At 64.1% G+C, this 19,831-nt stretch overlaps 3 protein-coding genes across 5 annotated transcripts in view; 1 reads left to right on the forward strand and 2 right to left on the reverse strand.

The window, feature by feature from the left end:
- Positions 1–52: 52 nt before the first annotated feature.
- Positions 53–4,772, forward strand: SLC22A31 (solute carrier family 22 member 31). Of its 2 annotated transcripts, none has more exons than XM_085071355.1 (9): positions 53–818; positions 2,316–2,419; positions 2,495–2,649; positions 2,836–3,004; positions 3,270–3,391; positions 3,496–3,604; positions 3,694–3,908; positions 4,019–4,130; positions 4,213–4,772. In XM_085071355.1, the coding sequence occupies exons 1-9, from the start codon at positions 786–788 to the stop codon at positions 4,559–4,561; spliced, it is 1,368 nt and encodes a 455-aa protein (XP_084927481.1). In that variant the 5' UTR covers positions 53–785; the 3' UTR covers positions 4,562–4,772. The 2 variants fall into 2 exon arrangements, with proteins under 2 accessions (XP_084927481.1, XP_084927480.1); XM_085071354.1 differs by lacking the exon at positions 53–818 and adding an exon at positions 1,417–1,842.
- Positions 4,764–10,486, reverse strand: CDH15 (cadherin 15). Its single transcript, XM_085071338.1, has 14 exons — positions 10,328–10,486; positions 8,566–8,709; positions 8,306–8,461; positions 8,083–8,227; positions 7,841–8,001; positions 7,543–7,671; positions 7,257–7,442; positions 6,935–7,188; positions 6,723–6,865; positions 6,420–6,656; positions 6,112–6,351; positions 5,616–5,752; positions 5,380–5,535; positions 4,764–5,304 (listed from the first exon to the last, which is right to left on the reverse strand). The coding sequence occupies exons 1-14, from the start codon at positions 10,376–10,378 to the stop codon at positions 5,107–5,109; spliced, it is 2,337 nt and encodes a 778-aa protein (XP_084927464.1). The 5' UTR covers positions 10,379–10,486; the 3' UTR covers positions 4,764–5,106.
- Positions 10,487–14,475: 3,989 nt separating this feature from the next.
- The window catches only part of ACSF3 (acyl-CoA synthetase family member 3), a 50,297-nt gene continuing 44,941 nt past the window's right edge, over positions 14,476–19,831 (reverse strand). For both annotated transcript variants that reach the window (XM_085071352.1, XM_085071351.1), the window contains exons 8-10: positions 17,187–17,321; positions 16,614–16,725; positions 14,476–15,117 (exon numbers count right to left, since the gene is read on the reverse strand). In XM_085071352.1, coding sequence (XP_084927478.1) covers positions 15,000–15,117; positions 16,614–16,725; positions 17,187–17,321 — 365 coding nt within the window. In that variant the 3' untranslated portion in view covers positions 14,476–14,999. The remainder of the gene's footprint in view (positions 15,118–16,613; positions 16,726–17,186; positions 17,322–19,831) is intronic.

The raw sequence follows: 19,831 nt of genomic DNA on the forward strand, positions 1-19,831 counted from the left end.
CATGGAATGAAATTAGCTTTAAGGTTTCTTCCACCCCAAACTATTCCATGATTTTAAACATCATTCTTCTCCCTTTTCCATGGCTCTTTGTGTCTGGTGGGATTGGAACCCTCCAGTTGGTTGTGGTGAGGTGGTCCATGAGGAGAGGAGATGCTGAATTCGCTGCTCCCCTGGTGACTGAGCCAGCTATGCTGTTGTGGGCCTGCAGCTCCTGCCTTGGCACTGCTGGTACCAGGACAGAGGCTCACCCAGCCACAGCAGGATGGGCAGAGCCATGCCCCAGCCACAGCCAGAGGGATTTTTCCTGCCGTCCTTGTCCTGGGCTGTGGGATGTGTTATGGTGCACTGGAAAAAGTGCTGGGACCAGGGGCTGCTTCTGTGTCAGGGGCTTCAAGAAAGCAGCCACAAGTAACACTTGCTCTTTAATTAATTTCCAGCCCTGCTCTTTATTTTGTTAAACAGCAATAAATTCAGCCCTGTGGTGAAAGAGAGGCCTTTTATGAGCATGTTAAGCAGGAAAGTCCCATAGGCTCGTCTGACCACAGTGCTTGTGACCTTGGGAGTCTCCAAGGTTGGTTTTCCTCCCGGTGCTGTAACTCCCAGACGTGTGCGTGGGTGTGGATCCTGGGGAGGGAGACAAAAAAATGCAGATCTGTTTTTTTATTTTTTTTTTTAAGTGTGATTTTTCAATGTGAGTTTGCAGGTGTGATTTTTCGGTGTGATTTTCAATGTGATTTTGCCGATGGAATTTTTCCACCATTGCAGGTCTGGAGCTGAGCACCCCAATGGTGCTGCTGCTGCCCCCAGAAACCACATTTGTGAGTAAATTTTAAAGGAATAGGGAAATAAAACCTGTTTGCAGCTCGGTTGGCTCTTCCCACAGGCTCACATGGTGCTGGGTGCCAACCAGTTCCCTTCCTGGAGAAGGTGTCACAGATCCCACTGGCCCCTTTGAGGTTTGGGGGGGCCTGGGTGCACTTTTGGGTGTTCACAGATGGGTCCTGGAGCCCCCAGCTGCTCCCCAGGACCCCCAGCAGCAGCTGGTCCAGGGGGTCCCCCAGAGCTGAGGGTGCCTTGGTCTGGAGCACCATGGAGGGAGGGGGTTGAGCTGGGGTGGAGGTGATGAACCAGGGCTGAGGTGGGGCGAATGGGGCTGGGAGAGCCAAACTGGGGGGCTCGGGAGGGGCGAACCAGGCTGGGGGCGCACCGGGCTGTGGGAACTGAGCCCCGTGTTGGAGGGAGCAAATCGGGGCTGAGGAGGGCAAACCGGGACTGGGCGGCTCTGAACCGGAGCGGGATCCAGTCAGGGCTGGGGGCTCTGAAGCGGGGCTGGGGTCAGATCCGGGGCTGGGGGCTCTGAAGCGGGGCTGGGGTCAGATCCGGAGGGCCCGGTCGGGGCGGTGCCGCGGGGCGGGTCTGGCCGGTGCCGCCCCACCTGCCCGCGCCGAGCCCGAGCGCGGTGGCTGTCGCGGGTGGCTGTCGCGGGTGGCGGTGGCCGCGGCGATGGCGCTCGGCGGGTCGCGGCCGCGGGGCCGGCGGGCGGCGGGAGGGTGGGCTCCGTGCGCGGCGCTGGCGCTGGGCTGGGCGCTGGGCTGGGCGCTGGGCACGGAGCCCCCGCACCGCTGCCGCCCCGACACCGCGCTGCTGCCGCCGCCGCTCCGCCGCCTCGGGGGCCCCGCGCTGCTCCGCGCCGCCGTCCCGCGGCTCCGCGGCGGCTGGAGCCCCTGCCAGCTGTACCGGTACCCCCCCGGAGCCCCCCGCCCCAACGGCACCGGGCCCTGCACCCGCGGCTGGCACTACGCGCTGCCCGCCGCCGGCCTCCGCGACAACCTTGTCACACAGGTGGGACACGGCGGCGGTGGGACTGAGCGGGACTCAGGGTTGGGGACAGCGGGGAACCCCCGGGCCTGGGGCTGTCTGCGGAGCTGGAGGGGACTGAGGGATCCCGAGGGTGAAGAGGGATTAGGGAAGGGCCTGGGAAAGCTGTGGGGTGAATACCTGCAGGGAGTTTGGGGGAACAGACTGGGGGGTTCCCAGCTGCCAGAGCAAGCTGGGACACCAGTAAAGATCCCACGGCAAAGCTCTGGATGTGCAGGGGGAAGCAAGGTGGACAACCCCATGGAGGGGGTTTGGTGGTGGCTTGGGGGAGCCCTGGGGAACAGTGCTGAGGGGCTGCAGAGTGTCCAGGGCTCACTGTCCCCTCACATCCTGGTTCTGTTTGTGGGGTGGGGGCTGGCCCATCATGGCCCTGTGGGCAGTGGCAGAGGGTCTGCCGAGCCCCCTGTGCTGACACCTCCCTGCTGTGTCCCCCGCAGTGGGACCTGGTGTGTGCCTCGCGCTGGAAGGTGCCTCTGGAGCAGACCACGCACCTGCTGGGCTGGACACTGGGCAGTGTCACCGCTGGCCTGGCCTGTGACAGGTAACGGGGGTCCCCGGGCAGCCCCCAGGCAGGGTGGCACCGTGCCCAACCCCTCTCACAGCCCATCCCCGGCAGGTTTGGCCGCCGTCCCACCTTCCTGCTGTCCCTGGCACTGGCCGTGCCCGTGGGTCTGGGCGTGGCGCTGGCCATGGATTTCCTCATGGTCCTGGTGGCACGGCTGCTCTTCGGGGCTGCCCTGGCAGGAGCCTTCCTCACCCTCTACGTGGCACGTGAGTGGGATGGGGACATCCACAGGGGTGTGGGGACTGTGAGGATGCTGCAGGATGCACTGGGGTGCAGGATGCCCCACGGTGTGGGATGTACCAGGATGCAGAGTGGTCTGGGATCCAGGATGCTCCAGGGGCAGGATGCCCTGTGTCCTTGGCGTCCACGGTGACCCCCTCGCCCCCTGGCAGGGCTGGAGCTGTGTGATCCCCCGCACCGGCTGGGGGTGACGATGGTGGCAGGATTCTTCTGGATCGCCGGGGAGTTGCTGCTGCCGGCGCTGGCCCTGCTCTGCCGGGACTGGAGGGTGCTGCAGGGCGCTGTCACCATGATCCTGGCCCTGCTGGCTGCCTGCTGGTGGTAAGGACCCCCCGAGCAGGGGGCGGCGTGGGGCTGGTGCCAAGCTGTTCCCAGCCCGGCACACCCTGACCAGGGCTGCGGCGGGGATCAAAGGCCACCCGGGGCTCTCCAGAGAAGTGGGAACCCCTCCACCCTGGGTAAATGTTTGCTCAGGCTTGAAGCTGAGGGTTTCTGGGCAGCGTTGCTTTGAAGCCAGGTGGGAAAGGCAGTACTGGAGGGGGGCCAGGCCCATGGGGAGCCCCACGACCTGACACTCGTGCCCCAGGTGCCCGGCACTGCTTCTGGAGTCACCGTGCTGGCTGCTGGCCACACGGCAACTGGAGAGGGCCAGGAGGACCTTGCAGACACTGGCCGAGGACAACTGCCCCCAGGACAGCCTCCTGACGGGTGCGTGGGGGGACTCGGGGGGCAATCAGCCCCATCCCCAAAGCCGTGGTTGCAGGGGTGGTGTGACAGGGCCAGCTTTATCCTGGGTTCCCTTCTCCTGGCAGAGCTGGAGGCCCTGTCTGAGGGGAGCCCACAGCCCCAGTACCACTCTGTCTGTGAGATGTGCAGCACCAGGGTCATCTGGAAGAACGGCGTCATCCTCGGCTTCGCGGCGTGAGCAGCGGGGTGGCTGTGGGGTGGCTGTGGTGTGGCTGTGGGGTGGGGGATCCCACTCGCGGCCCCCTGACCCCGCTGTCCCTTAGGTTCATCGGCTCTGGCATCCGCCACTGCTTCACCCGCAACCTGGTCCCCCACCTGCCCCACTTCTTCTCCTCCCACCTGGTGCTGGTTGGCACCGAGGCTGCCGCCTGCCTCTTCGTGTGCCTGACGGCCGAGCGCTTCGGGCGCCGCGCCATCCTCCTGCTCTGCACCGTCCTCACCAGCATCTCCTCCCTGCTGCTGCTGGCCCTCACCCAGTGTAAGACCTTCGGGACCCCCGGGGACTCAGCGCCCAGCCGAGGGGAGAGCAGGGTGTCTGTAGAGGTGGGTGCAGGATTTGACCCCCTGATGTGCTTCACCCCCTTGCAGACCTGCTGGAGCTCATTGTCCTGACCCTGTCCGTGGTGGGCACTGCAGCCTCCCACGCCGTCACCATGCTCAGCATCTTCTTTGCCAGCGAGGTTCTCCCCACCGTGGTCAGGTAAGGGAGCTGCCCGCCTCTCGTGCTACCCTGGGGCGGGGGGCGCCAGGCAGAGCCCCCTCTGAGCCTGTTCCTCCCGCAGGGGCGCCGGGCTGGGTCTGGTCGTGGGGGCCAATTTCATGGGCAAAGCCGCGGCGCCCATCACCGCCATCCCCAACAGCCGCGGCTTCTTCCTGCACCACGTCGTGTTCGCCTCCTTCGCCATCCTGGCCGTGCTCAGCATCATGTTACTGCCCGAGAGCCAGGGCCGCAGCCTGCCCCAGTCCCTGCAGGACGGCGAGAGCCAGCGCCGGCCGCCCCTGTTCCGCCGGCCGCCCCGCGAGGAGCACCTGCCCCTGCTGGCCCCCCACGCCATCCCCCACGACTATTCCCGCCTGGCCACCTCCACCAAGAGGATGCTGCACTCCCCAGACCCCCCCCGCGACACGTAGCTGTGCTCCCCCAACTCCCTGGGGGTCTCGCTGCTGCTAGGGGCTGAGCACGGTGCTGGGACCCCATCCAGGGCTGTTGTGGGAACAGCAGGACACGTGTGATGGGTGGGCTGGCGGATCCTGCCCCAGGAGCAGCGGTGCTGGGAGCCCTGGGGTGGGGGTGATGCCCCCGGGGGTGCTGCCGGCTCCCAATAAAAGTGCCTTGTTTCTACGGGTCGGGGGGTCACACACCCACCACCAACCCCCTGCTCTTTATTGTGGGGGTGACCAGGGCTCTCCTCACCCCTTCCCCAGCTCTGTGGGGCTCACCCAGGTGTGCTGGGCTGGGCTCTGCGGGCTGTGTGGGTGTGCACCCCCTGCACGGAGCCCTCTCGTTGCACACGCGTGTGCGAAGCATGTCCAGCCAGGCGTCCTGAGCATGTCCATATGTGAGGCTGCTGCATGTGGGCATCTCTTCTGTGTGTGTGTGTGAGCTCCCCGCTGCCCCTTCCCCGCCCCAGCCCCTCCCTGGGCAGTGGGGTGTCCTCTCCTGCCCCCCACCCCCGCTAGTGCCCGTAGAGGTCAGCCAGGCGGCGGAAGCGAGGTCCCCACTCGCTCAGGTAGTCGTAGTCCTGGTCCTCGTCCGTCAGGCTGGACACGATGGAGCTGAGGGGACTGGCGACTGAGCCCGAGCCCTCGTAGTCGTAGATGAGGGCAGTGTCATAGGGGGGCACGCTGGGGTCACTGTCAGCCGCCTCCAGCCCCTGCAGGGACAGGGGGTCACCGTCAGCCCAGCAGGGATGGAGCACTGAGGACAAGGGTGCCGGGCTCTGACCCACCTCGTTGATGAAGTCCTCGATGTCCGAGGGGCTGCTGGGCAGCTTGCGGGGGGCCAGGGGGGTCCCGGAGGTGAGCGGGGCGTCCCTGCGCAGGGGGGGCTTGGCACGGGGGGTGAAGAGCTCGGGGTGCCGGAGCTGGTTGATGTCGTAGGCGTCCTGCGGGGCCGGGGTGGGGTTAGAGGTGTAGGGCTGAGCTGCGGACCCCCGGGACCCCCCCTGCAGCGGGTCCTGCTCACCTGGTCCTCCTCGCCCCCGCCCTGCTCGTCGTAGTTGAGGATGTTGTCGCGCATGTCGTCCCGAGAGCGCTGCAGGAGCCCCTTGCGCAGAGCCCGGCGGCGACCCCGAGCCCGGGCAGCGCCCACAGCCGCCAGCACTGCGGGCACAGCGGGGACAGGGGGGACACCCGTGTGGGCGTGGGGAGCCGCGGGCGGCACGGGGTGATGGCTGGGGTGGGATGCAGTTGGGCTGGGAGGAGGGATAGGGATGGAGGTGGGGATTGGGGTGGGATGGGGAAATTGTTAAGGAGGTTTTCATTGCGGTCAGAAGGGGTTGCTGGGTAGGGAGGAGGTGTTGAGGGTCATGGGTAGGGCTTGGGTGGGATGGCCAGGACCAGGGTGGGGTGATGGGTGGGGGACAAGGTGACAGAAGGTGCTGGTGGGGTTCGGGAAGGGTGGCCAGGACCAGCACACTGGGTGCCAGGGGGCGGGATGGAGGTGTGGGGGTCTCACTCACCGAGGAGGAGGATGGTGCTGCCCAGGATGATCATGAGGGCCCCGAGGGTGATGCCAGCCCCGGCGGTGGCCGCGGCCAGCACCCCATCCAGGCAGGTGCCATCTCGGCCGCAGCGACACACCGAGACGTTCAGCAGCTGCTGCTGCTCCCGCGGGGGAGTCCCCGAGTCCCGGAGCAGCAGCGGGAGCGAGTAGGGCCCCTCGGGCAGCTCGGCCAGCACGGCCAGCACGGCGTGGGTCACTGCGGGGGTGGGCAGGGCGTGAGCGGAACCCTCTCTGCAGCATCTCCCCACCCCGGCGGACCCTCACCGTTGAAGCGGACGATGCTCCAGTTACGGGCGAGCTGGGGGTGCTGGGGGCTGAGCTGGAAGTGGAAGGGGGCTCCGTGGGGGGGCCGGTCATCGTCGGTGGCCCCCAGGAGCAGGGTCCCCCCGCGTCCCGGCCGCCCGCAGAGCACCCCGGCCGGCGGCTGAAGCTGCGGAGCGTGGTCGTTCACCTCCAGGATCTCGATGGACAGGGTGCCGGTGGCCGAGAGCGGCGGCTCGGCTGGGGACAGAGCAGAGGGTCAGGGGGAGCAGAGGGAGCGAGGGGACAGCGGGGACGGCTGCTCACCATCGTCGCGGGCGAGGAGCAGCGCGATGTACCAGCCGCCCTGCAGGAAGGCCGAAGGGTGCAGCAGCTCCCGCTTGGTGCGGACGGTGCCGGAGTGAGGGTCCAGCCGCAGCCAGTCCGCGGGGTCGTAGAGCAGCGCGTAGCTGTGGGCGAGGGGCTGCGTGAGACATCGCCAGCGGGACCGGGGGCGATGGGAGGGCAGCGGGGCTCACCTGATGGTCTGGATCTGGTGCGTGTCGGGGTCGCTGGCGGTGTAGGTGGTGATGGCGGTGCCCGGGGCTGTCCCCTCCAGGACGCTGATCCGCCGCGGGTTGTCGCGGAACACGGGCGCCTCGTTGACGTCCCGCACCTTCACCCGCACCGTGGCCAGCGCCCGGGGGCTGGCGGGGACCGAGGGCTCCAGCGGCCGCTCGTTCTGCACCGACACCGTCAGCTCGAAGCGGTCCCGCACCTCGTGGTCCAGCGGCTGCGAGAGGGACCGCGGGTCAGCCGAGCCGTGAGACCCCCAGAGTCCCCCGGCTGCCCCGCGCCCACCTTGACCACGGAGAGCACGCCGTCGTTGGTGTGAGGGTCGGTGCGGATGGCGAAGGCGCCCTCGGGGTCGCCCTCCAGGATGGTGAATTTGGCCAACCAGCTGGGCGAGCCCGCCAGGTCCTTGTCGTGCACGAACACCTTACCCACCTCCACGCCGACCGCCTGCTCCTCCACCTCCATGGAGAACTGGGGGAGAGCAGTGCGGAGCTGGACTCTGCCCCTTTGGGGTGCTGCAGCTCCCACCCCGCTGACCCCGGCGCGTTCCCATATCCCACCCGGCCGCTACCTCCTCCTTGGTGAACTCGGGAGGGTTGTCGTTGATGTCCTCCAGGTAGATGACGGCCATGGCCGTGGTGGTGAGCCCATCCCCGGACATGTCGGCCGCCTGCACCGTCAGGTTGTACACCCCCATGAGCTGTGGGGAATGAGGGGAGCAGAGCTGAGCCCCTCCAGCCCCCAGGGGGCACAGAGATCCCCCAGCTGCTGCCCACCCGCCCTGTCCCCATGCTCTCGTGGGCAGAGCTGTGGTTTCACCATGTGGGGTGACAGTGGCTGCCCCATCCCGGGTGACTCCCTCCCGCTACCTCACGGTCGAGGCCGGGCCGTGCCGTGCAGATCTCCCCGGTGGTGGCGTTGATGCTGAACATTTCGACAGCACCCTGGTGCAGGATGGAGTACCGCAGCGCCGCGTTATCCGTGTCGGGGTCGTCGGCGTCGGTGGCGTCCACCGTCATCACGCAGGTCCCTGAGGCCGCAGGAGCAGCCGGTGGGTGCTGCTGCAGGGCCTGGCTCAGCCCTCCAGCCCAGCCCCCCCGGCCGGACCCACCTGGCTCAGCGCCCTCCACCACCCGCCCGGTGAAGACGTCCTGCCGGAAGAGCGGCCGGTTGTCGTTCTGATCCACCACGATGATCTCCAGGTCGGTGGGATCCTCCAGGGTGACACCGCCCAGGTCCAGTGCGAAGGCTTTCAGCTGCGGGTGCGGAGCAGTGGGGTCAGGGTCTGGCTGGAGACCCCGGGGAGAGGCTGCGGCACCCAGGAGCATCCTTACCCGGTAGCGGTCGTTCTCCTCCCGGTCCAGCATGGCGTTGAGGAAGACTTTCCCGCTGAACTTGTCGATGGAGAAGATGCCCAGGGGCTCCTCGTCCACCCCTGGCCCCTTGATGCTGTAGATCACCCCTCCAGGCTGCTGCTTGTCTGACTTGATCTGCGCCGGGAAAATCAGGGCTGAGGGTCCCAGGCTGGACGTTTGTCCCCCCCAGGATGTCCCCACTCTGCCACCTGGGAGAGAGGGCAGGGAGTCCCACCTACCTGCACCAGGAGGTGGGGGATGCGCTTGTGGTTCTCCGAGACGCTGATCGGGGGGATCACCCAGGCTCTCTTCACCCGCCGAGGACCCTCGTGCTGCCGCCAGGCCTGGGGGGCTGCAGCGCCCGGCTGGGCTGGGCTGGCACCCTGGGGGGGACACGGTGCTGCCAGTGACCCCAAAACTCCGGAGTGGGGTGGAACTCCAGGGCAGTGGGCAGGGAGCTGCAGCTGGGCTGGGTGTGCACAGTGGAATCCACATTGCTGGGACCCCCTGATGGGGCTGGGGTTGGAATGGGTCTGGGGGAGCACAGAGGTCACCCAGCTCTGCCGGGAGTTTCGTGTCAGTGGTTCCCTGACATCCCGGTGTGATGGTGATGGGTGTCTTGCTGGCATCACCAGGAAGGGGTGCCCCACAAAGGATCCCGTTGGTGCCCTGGGCATGGGCTGTGCCCCACAAACGACCCCTGAGCAGGGGGGAACCTCGGCTGTGCAGCACCTGCTGTGGCCACTCCCTCCATGTCACTGTCACCACATGGACATAGCAGCGAGGGTGGGAGGGTCAGGCATCAGTACAGGCTGTTAGGGTGGCCCTGGGGGACAGAGCTGAGGTGCTGGAGAGGAGCTGGAGGCTGTGAGGGGGAGATTCGGGTTGGAAACAAGGGGAATGGAACTTCGAGGGTGCGGCAGTGGGGTCAGGGAGCTGTGGGGGCAAGGATGGGTTTAGGGGCTGTGAGGGATTGAGGTCAGGGCACTGGGGGGGCTGTGGGGGTCCAGAGCCGTGGGCAGCGTGGGGAGGGGCAGGGAGCTGGGCATGCAGCCGAACCCCGCCAGCTCCATGACATCCTCACTCTCGTCCTGGGCGCCGGGAACAGGCGCTGTCCCCTCCCCTCGGAGTGAGCACATCTGGGCAGCAGCAGCCTCGCACCAACACCCGTGCCCAGCTGTGCCTGCACCGCTGGCTGCCAGGGAGCCCCAGGGCCCGCGTGTGCACCCTGAAGGGGGATGGGGGAACGGGGAGTGGGGCTGGCCGTGCTGGGGGTCCCTGGGGAGGGGGCTGTGGGGAGGGGGGCTCTGTACAGCCCCACGAGATGGGCAGGACAAGGGGCTCGTTCCAAGGTTCAGGCACTGCGCTGTGGCCTCCAGCTCTTTCTCTGTCCCCTCCTCCCGCAGGAGAAACCCCCTGCCCGTCCTTGGGGGCCACTGGAGCCGGGGGGGAGATTGGGATGTGAGGGAGGGACGCTGGGGGTGCTGTTCCTGAGGGGCTGCACATCCCCTTTCCTCCCCCTGCCCTGAAGCAGCCAATGCAGGCTCCAGGCCAGAACCCCAGCGGCCCCATGCAGCTCAGGCCTGAGAGCAAGATGAAGGGCTCTGGGGGGCCCTGAGTGGGCAGGGGGGTGCAGAGAGGTCTGGGACCACAGCCGGGGTGGGAAAAAGGGGAGCAGGGTGTCTTTAAGTGCCTAACCCTCCCCCAAATCCCATCTCAGCCCATCCTGGTCACGGGCGCAGGCAATGTGCCGGAGCCGCAGGCCCCCCCCTGCCTCGGCCATCTGTGGGGTGGGAAATGCCTCAAGAGGGGCTCCGAGCCCCAGCCCCATCCCCACTGCCTCCAGGGATGAGCCTCCACAAGGTTTGGGGTCCGGCAGCACCCCGGCTCTCTGTCCAGCCGCCCCATCCCAGCCAGCCCTCCCGGGGCACGGAGCTGGGGGTCCCCATCGCGCCCCATGGCGCCCCATCCCCAGCAGCCCCGTGTCCCCGCAGCCCTTACCCGAGCGCAGAGCGGGGCGAGCAGGCAGGCGAGGAGGAGCGGGGGGCCCATGGCGGAGCGGGGCGCAGCCCGGCCGCCGGCCCCGAGCTAAAATAGCGGCGGGACTGGCTGAGTGACAGCACATGTGCTGCGGGCACCGGACCCCCCCGCGGGCAGCTGGCCCCGCCGCCCCCGGCCCGCAGCCCGCACCCCCTGCCCTGCCCGACCCGCCGGGGGCCCCACGGGGGGATGCGCGGGGCGTGGAGGGATGCGAGGGGGCGCGGGGGGGTCTCTGCTGCCCGGGCCGGGGGAGCAGGGGCTGGGCCGGGGGTGCGCAGCCCCGGGCAGGGCGGAACGCGGCAGCTGCCGCCGGGTGCGCTCCGAGGATGCCGCGACGGGGCGGGCGGGAGAGGGAGACCCGGGCCCGCTGCCCCCCCGGCTGCTCCGGCGCCGGGACAAGGACCGGCATGGGCAGCGGGACAGGGACTGAGACAGGGACAGGGACGGAGACACAGACAGAGACAGGGACCGAGACGAGGAGAGGGACCGGCACCAGCAGCGAGACAAGGACTGGCATCGGCACCGGCACCGGGACAGGGAGAAAGGACCGGGAAAGGGACATGGAGAGGGGCAGGCTCCAGGACAGGGACAGGCACCGGCGCAGGCACCGAGACAGAGACAGGCTCGGACACCCACAGTGGGACACGGGCGTGGACCAGAATCGGGACCGGGATAGGGACAGGGAGAGGGACTGGGACCGATTCTTCCCGCCCCGCTCGGCGGCGCCTCCCGTCGGGGTGAGCCGGCCCGTCTATCCCCGGCCGCTCCCGGTGCCGTCTGTGCTGCCGTCGGGGCAGTCCCAGCGCGGGGTCGGCACAGGGACGACAGAGCCCCCGGTCTCCTTGTCCCGGCGGGTTCCCACCGGGCGGAGCGGGCGGGGGCTGCTCCGGGAGTCCCGGCAAGGCTCTCGGCCCCCGGCTCTGTCCCGGCGCTGTCCCCTGACCCCCCGGTCCCGGTGCTGCCCTCGATCCTCGGGTCCAGTCCCGGTGCTTCCTCCGACTCCCGCTGCCAGTCCCAGTGCTGCCCTCGATCCCCGCTGCCGGTCCCGGTGTCTCCCCCGACCCCGCTGCATGTCCCGGTGTCTCTCCCGGCCCCTCTGCCGGTCCCGGCGCCGCCGCGGTGCCGTGGCACCAGGTGGCAGCATCGTCCCGGCCACCGGCCCGCCACCGGCGGTGCCCGTAGCCCGGGGTGCCGCACCGGGGAGCGTCCCTCACCGGCCGGCGGGGTCCCGGGGGTCCCGGTGCAGCAGGGACGGAGAGCCGCGACCCCCCGGGCAGGACGAAGGGGTCGAGGGGCTCTTGCCCTCCAGGGACACCGAGTCCTAGGCCTGGCAAGGAAGCGTACAATGTGTCGGTGACACTGGTGGCACCACCTCGTCCCTGCTCGGTAGCTGCGGGGACCTTCCCTTCCTCGGGCATAAACGCTCTAGTGCCTTCCCGGTGCGGGTCACCAGCACGGGGATGAGGAACAAGGCGTGGGGAAAGCGGGAGCAGGGATGCAGGATGTGTCCTGTCCACAGCCAGGAGCTGAGCGGTGGTGGCAGGGCTGTCGGTGTCCCCAAGGACGCGTCACGAGCGGGTGAGCGTCGGGCACCGGTGACCCGCGGCGTGGCCGGGCCGTGGCGTGGGCAGCGGCGCTCACTTGCCCGTCTGTCTGTCCGATCCCATCCGTCCGCCCCGCCGCCCTGTCACCCCGCATCAGTGTCGCGGCGAGGAGTCGCCCCGGCGGCGCTGGCCGGGGGTCCTGGCGGCTGCCCCTGACCCTGACGCGCCGTGGCAGCGGGGCGGCCGAGCAGATGTTCCCTGCCACCGGCACCGCGGCGCGGGGGTGGCAGACGTGACAGGCTGTGACAAGGCGCCAGCCCCGCTCGTGGGGACGGGGCTGCCGGTGGCACGGCCACGGCTGCAGCGTGACAGGGGACCCGCGGCCCCCCTGCTGTCCCTGCACTGACACCCCCCGCCCCTCCAAACCGGGGCTCCCACCGGTTGCAGGGATTTGGGGTCCCACAAATGCTGGGTCCAAGCAGCACCAGCCCAGGACTACAACTTCCCTTGCTGCTCTGGGTGCTGGGTCACCCTATTTTGGAGGGTTCCAATCCCCCCGAGCTGACACCCTGACGTGCCCAGAGCAGTGCAAGTGTCACGGGTGTTGGGATCAGTTGTGCCCCAGTATGTGTGTAGGGATCAGCCATGTCTCTGATGTGGGGTGCAGCTGGACCCATCGTGACCCCACTGTGGCACCAGTCATGTCCCTCATGTGCGACACAGTGCGACCAGTTGTGACTCCAGTGCAGGGCCTGGGGGGTCAGGGCAGTGCCCAGGAGGGCGCAGGGAGCAGCTGGGAACACAGAGGTGCCACACGCTGGCGCAGCCCCATAAAGCCACCAGAGCTTGGATTTTATGTGGCAATAAAAGATAATGTCAGCTATAAAGTGCTAGAGCAGGTCCTGGCGTGCCTAGCCGGGGGGCACAGAGGGGTGGGCAGCCCGGAGCTCCCCAGGGACACCCCAGCAGGGCAATAGCCACTCGGGGTGAGCGGGTCCCCGGGTGCCCCAGGGTGGGGGACAGCCCCAGGCTGTCGTGGGCTGGGATTACAGTCAATGCACTAAAGCTGCTGCTTGGGGTGGTTGTTGTTGTTTTAATGGTTTTATTGGGTGATGCTGGGCCGGGCCTGGCAGCCCCTAATGAAGAAGATTGATGGCTTAATCGCCTGCAGCCATTACGGGGTAATTGAATGGTTGTGTACATATGATCCGACCGTCAATGCCGACGTGGCTCGCAAGCAAAGTGACTGCAGCTGGGGGGACACACAGAGCCCCCCCTGCACCCCCAGGGATACAGCATGGGGGAGCAGAGCCCATGGCCTTGGGACCCCCCTCCATCCCAGGGCTCCTGGCTGTGTTGGTGCTCCTGGAGGTCTCCAGGTTCATCCAGCACCACTGGGTCACCCTATCTCCATCCAGCTCAGCTCCCAGCCAGGGCACTGTGACCAGGTGCTCTAACGAGGCTTTTAATTAACAGGTCCTACCTACAGGGATGAACAACGCTGTGGGAGTGGAAGTCAGACCATGGGGGTCCAGCATGGATGGCAGCCCCAAACCAGGGGTCACCACTGACCACCCTCCCTGCGGGAATCCCCGAGGAGCAAACCTGGCAGAGCCCCAGGCAGCTCCCTGTGCCGAGGTGGGAGTCAAACTACTCATTTTGTGTGTGACAACCAGGTGTTTTACAGTATTTGCTACCTGTGATCATCCATCAAAGCAATCGATAGCGTTCCTGCAGAGTTTTATTAATGATCTTGTCACCGGGCTGGTGCGGGGTGCCCGGGGTTGTCGAGAATGATAGATCATTAAGAGCTTTCGCTGCTATTTATTCTCCAGTGACCTTGTCTCTCTCCATTGTTGCTTGCTTAAGAGTTATGAATGCGAGACATGATAATTTGATATTGATCTATTTGGTAAGTTAAAAAATTTACTGCATCGTTGATGTTTTAACAAAGGATCCGCTCGGGCCCTCCTGCTGGTGCTCAGCTCCACGTGTGTGTCCCTGTGCTGGGGGTGTGGGACACTGAGAGGTGAGCTCTGCGTGTCCCTCGTGTCCCCAGTGCAATTCCTTTGGAGCCTGAAGTACCGAAATCCAGGAGATGCCACTGTGGGCAGGGTGTTGGGGTGGATAGAGTGTGTGCACGACCCTGTGCAGGTGGGGTGGGATGGAGTGGAGATAGCCTGTCCCCATCCATATCCCCTTCTTCTTTTTCCCCATCCCATCCCATCCCATCCCATCCCATCCCATCCCATCCCATCCCATCCCTGCCTGCTCTGCCCAGCACCATGTGGTCCCCTCCATGTCTCCCCAGATTTTTGGGGCTCTAGTGACCCTAACAAGGGAATCCCTCTAATTATTTATGCTCCTTGTTCCTCCTGCCCTTCCCAGTGCTCCCAGAGACCCATCAGGGCTGGGAAAAGCAGCTGTCCCCACCTGAGCACTGCACAGGATCAGACCAGATGCACCCACTAGCTGGGAACCCACAAGACATGTCCACTGTGCCCTGCTGGCATTGTCAACCCCCTGGGGCTGGCAGCTCATGTGTGGAGTCAAACAGGGACAAAATTCCATGTATAAAGGGATTTATCAATAGTGCACTGGGATCACCTGCTGGTGGCGGATGCACTGGATAATACAGTCAGTATTCATACTTGATTTAGGATTTATTATTTCTGCTAGGAAATCATTCTCTGTGAGACTGGTGAGGTCCTGGCACAGGTTGCCCAGAGAAGCTGTGGCTGCCCCTGGATCTCTGGAAGTGTCCAAGGCCAGGCTGGACAGGGCTTGGAGCAACCTGGGACAGTGCAAGGTGTCCCTGCCCATGGCAGGGGGTGGCACTGGATGAGCTTTAGTGTCCCTTCCAACCCAAACCACTCTGGGATTCTGTGATTCCTACAAAGAGCTCCCACACAAGGAAACCCTAACTCTGCAGCTCTGGCTCAGCTCAGCCAGGCAGGATAAACCCTACTTTGATTGGACATTAATCATGGACTAGGCTGCAGTGAGCCCAGAGCTGGCAGGGATGATCCCTGTGGCACCTCCTCAGGGGCAGAGTGGCCATGGATCAGGGCCAGGGCCCAGGGTGGGCACTAGGCTGGGTAAAAGCGCTGCAGAAGCTCCTTCTTGTTGACTTTGCCCATCTGGTTGCGTGGGATCTCCTCCACCACGATCAGCTCTGTCGGGATGCTGTAGGGAGCCATGATGTCCCTGCAACACCACAGTGCAGCTGTTAACCTGAGCAGCATGGGCTGAGCTTTCCCTCAGCCCTGATCAGCCCCACCTGGGACCTCAACCCACATCCCAGGAGCCCCCTGAAGCTCAGCTCTGGGTTTCCAGCCCCTCTGGAGCAGTGTGGGGATGTCTGCTCCCAGCCTGTCTCTGCAGGGAGGGGACTCCTCAGCCTGACTCAGTGACCCTCCAGAGGACAGGGACAACAGCAGGACACCAAGTGCTGCTGCTGCCAGTCCCTGAGGGGACCGCAGGTGAGTCACCTCCCCAGTGTGTCAGCGACTGATCAGCGATCACAGCCCTGAGCAGGAGTGTGTCAGCGACTGAGCAGCGATCACAGCCCAGCACCATCCCGTGCCCCTGGCACAGCACGGAGGGGAGGCTCTCCTGCCTTCTGCTGCCCGTGTGTCACCGGCCTGGGGCCGTGCCCGGCTCCGGCAGCGCCCTGGCACTGCCTGCGATGCGAGATGCCAAGTCTGCCGAGCCCTCCGAGCCCCGGCCGGCCGCCTCCCCCCGCCGCCACCAGCCCTGGCCATATGGAGCCGCCAGCTCGGGATGGCGCCTGTCGCCGGGGAGCACCAGCGCGGGAGAAAGCCGCAAAATGAATCACTCTGAAGAGGGACATGTGTCTCCTGCCAGGGAGTGCGAGAAAAGGGGCCAAGTGAACGTAAGTGACATGAAAAATAAAGGGGAGAGACAGGGCGAGAGGGAGAGGCGGGCGGGGGTCGAGCTGTGCCTGGAGCCAGCGCTGGGCAGGGAGCACAGCCTGACCCTCCGGGGCTTGGCTTTCAAGGGCACAGGAGCCACATCCCTGTCACAGAGCTGGGGACAGTGATGGCAAGAGACGTGCAGGGAACACTCTGGGAAGGAGGCAGGCAGGGGAGGATAGGGGGGCTGAGCAAAGCCCCCTGCCTGGCACCAGGGAGCCCCAGAACAGCCTGGGGGATCCCCAAGGCCACGGGAGGGGATGAAGTGATCTCCTGGCTGTGTCACCAACGTCCCTGGCAGGAGATTGAGGGATGAGCAGCTGCCTGAAGCATAGTGAGCATCTTCCCTGTGAGGATAAGCTGAGAGAGTTGGGATTGTTCAGATGGGAAAAGAGAAGGCTTTTAATGAGACTTCTTTTAATAGGGCCTGGAGTATTTGGACAAGGGGGAATGGCTTCAAACTGCCAGAGGCCAGGGATAGATGGGATATTGGGGGAAAAAATCCTTCCCTGTGAGGGTGTAAGGCCCTGGCACAGGTTGCCCAGAGAAGCTGTGGCTGCTCCTGGATCCCTGGAAGTGTCCAAGGCCAGGCTGGACAGGGCTTGGTGCAACCTGGGCTAGTGGAAGGTGTCCCTGCCATGGCAGGGGGTGGGACTGGATGGGCTTTAAGATCCCTTCCCACCTAAACAATTCCATGATTCTCTGATGCTATGACACGTCCCTGATGAGGACACTGCTCTCCCTGTGTCCCTCCCCATGGGGTTTTACCTGGCCCAGTCCTTCAGGTCTTTCACGGAGAGCATCTCCCCCTTGCGCAGCTGCACGACGGCGCTGACCCGCTGTCCCCACACCATGTCCCGGGGCCCGATCACTGCCACGTCTGCAGGGACAACAGGGACTGCACTGAGGAGCCTGAGCAGCTCCTGGCATCCAGGTGGGCAGAGGAGGGGTTCAGGTGTGGGCAGCAGCTGTGGTGTGTGGGGAGGGAAATGCCACGGGATGTCAGCACGGGAAAACACTATGGGTGTGCTGACACAAAACCAGAGCTTTTTGCCATGGAAAGGGCAGAAAACTCCGTGGTTGGAGCAACTCAGAGTCAGTGGGGAGGAGGATGATGTGCAGAGTGGAGTGGAGCTGGGGGCACCACTTCTGACCCCCGGTGCAGGGTCATGCACAAGGGCAGGGCAGATTTAATTACAGTCTCATTTCCAAAACCAGACAGGAGCTGCTGCTGGCTCAGCTCTGGCCCTGGGAGAGCAGGAACTGTGGGATTTGAACATCCCCTCATGGGAGGGCTGGGAGGGAGCTCCAGGCAGGGCCAGAGAGCAGGAGAGCACAGACCTGTGATGTGGGGGTGTGTGAGGAGGTGACGCTCCACCTCCAGCGCGCTGATCTTAAAGCCTCCGTTTTTGATGATGTCCACAGAGGTGCGGCCTTTGATCCAATACACTCCATCCTGGTACGCTGCTGTGTCTCCTGGAAAACAAACAGCTCCTTCACAGGCTGCTCCCTTCATTCCCCTCTGCCTTTCCTGGCATGTGGATGTGGCACTCTGGAGATGCTGCAAGGGGGAATGGCTTCCCACTGCCACAGGACAGGGTTAGATGGGATATTGGGAAGGAATTCTTCTGGAGGGTGGCCAGGCTCTTGCACAGGGTGCCTAGAGAAGCTGTGGCTGGCCCTGGATCCCTGGAAGTGTCCAAAGCCAAGCTGGACCAGGCTTAGAGCACCCTGGGATAATGGAAGGTGGAACAGGATGAGCTTTAAGGTCCTTCCAAATGAAACTCTTCTGTGATTCCACCAAAAAAAGGTAGGGAATGACACTGGGAAAACGAGCCTGTCCTGAGCAAGATGTTTGGTCCAGCCTGTCCTTCCCACAGGTGTGACCCCACAATCAGCCCAGCCCAGGTGCCACAGGATGTGCCACCAGTGATGCAGTTTTTCACACCCCGTTTCCAGCTCACCTCTAGCACTGTGGAGTTTGCACGTGGTGCAACAAATGCCCAGAGATTTACAGTGTCAGAGCAAGGAAATATCAGAATCAGTCCTGAAATCCAGGCTGCTCCCCAGAAGAGCTGTGTCCCTGCTCAGCTGGCACATGCCAAAATCCTGAGCAGCTCAGCTCAGCCACGGAATGATTAATTGTTCCTGTGTTTGCCTGCCCCTTGGCACTCTGTGGATGTTGAAGGCTGTCTGGAATATTCCGAAGTTGGAGAAGAGTTTGAAACTGGGGCTCTCTGGGTGTTTGGCTGCTGGGGTGGAGAGGAACTCATGGCTGCTGTGATGAACTGCCTTCTGCACTTGGAACCTGTGATGTGTGACTGACACAGGATGGGACAGGGGACATTGATTAAATGGTGGCACTGGGAGAGCCTGGAGCAGGAGCTGCTTATTCACATAGAGAAGATGGGGAGAGAAGAGGGAATTCAGCCCTGCCTCAGTGACACACAGCTCCCATGTCATTCTCTGGGAGGTAAGTACAGGAAAACAGCCACATTTGCTTTTCCTCTGCTCTGATGAGGTGAATGATCCCCAGAACAGATCTCCTCACCACTCCCTTTCCACCCCTGTGCTTCCCACACAGATCCCTCCATCCCATCGTCAGCACAGCACAGAGAGGGGATTTGTCACATTATTATTGTGGATATTGTGAGCTTCTGGGACCAGCTCTGTAATTCCTCCCCCCATCTCTTCCTTTCTGTCTCCTCTCCAGCATCAGGCCCTGGCTGTCACTTCCCGTGCTGACAGCCCGGAGTGCTCTGGGGATGCCATCCACTGAGGACAGCCCTGTCACCCTCTGCCCTGCACCATCTGCTTCCAGCCCAGCACATCAGGCAGCCTGTGCCATGGCACATCCAGCACTCCCTGCTTCCCAAGCCAGTGGGGAATTCCCAGACCAGGGAAGACCAGTTAAAAGGATGCTGAATTTGCTTAATGATTTAATGAATTTGCCTAATGTCCCCAGCAGTTTGGAGTGTCACTTCCAAAGTGGTGCTGTCCCAACAGCCCCAGCAAGGGCTGTGCCCATCTTCTTGGGGACCCTGAGGTGGATCCCTTGCCCCATGAGCCCACCCAGCCCGTGTGGGCAGCCCTGCTGCAGGTGTTGTGCTCTGTCCATCCATCCATCCATCCCAGCTGCTCCAGCTTTTCCTGCTCCATCACACTGCTGCATCCAGCAGGATGCAGCTCAGAACCACAACCAGCATTCCCTCCCCTCAGCCAGCCACACCAGAAAGGGAATATGGATCTGTGACACCCCATCCCCTCCTCTGCCTGCCTGGGCCACTCCACCCAGCTCCTGTCACCACTCAGAGCCATGGCACGTGGCTGATGGTGGAGCTGTGGCTGCCGAGGCCGTGAGATTACTGCTTCCCTGACAGCAGCCGTCACTGCTACCTTTGGATTTGTTTCAAGATGCTCAGTGGGCATCTGTTCTGCGAAATGTTAAAGGCTCTGCTGAGCTGCATATTGAGCAGGCTCTGCGCCGGCAGGGGCTGCCCTTTGCTGGAGCTACAGGCAGTTATAGATATATTTATCTGGTTAAAAGCATAGAATTTGGGGAAAGGTTTGGGTTGGAAGGATCTTAAAATTCATCTTGTTTCTCCCTCTGCCATGGCAGGGACACTTTCCACTTCCAGGTTGCTCCAAGCCCTGTGCAGCCTGGCCTTGGACATGCCAGGGATCCAGGGGCAGCCACAGCTTCTCTGGGCACCCTGTGCCAGGGCCTCACCACCCTCACAGGGAGATGCAGGAGACACGTGCAATGGAGACCAACATTTCCCAACTCAAACTGCACAGATTTCCGCAATGAGGTCCTTCAAGTTGCAAAACCCTCCTTGCAAAGACAAAAGCACCCTTGAGACTCTGCTGTAGTTTGAGCACCTCCTTCACTGAGTGCCGAGACCTCGTGGTGACCAACAGGCTGCTGGAGCTGCTTCCCAGGATGTGGAGAACAAGAGCCCCTTTGCTCCTGGAGCTGAGCTGCA

The sequence above is a fragment of the Lichenostomus cassidix genome, chromosome 11 (genome assembly GCF_008360975.1).
Source record: "Lichenostomus cassidix isolate B80296 chromosome 11, HeHo_3.0, whole genome shotgun sequence".
Classification (NCBI taxonomy): Eukaryota; Metazoa; Chordata; class Aves; order Passeriformes; family Meliphagidae; genus Lichenostomus; species Lichenostomus cassidix.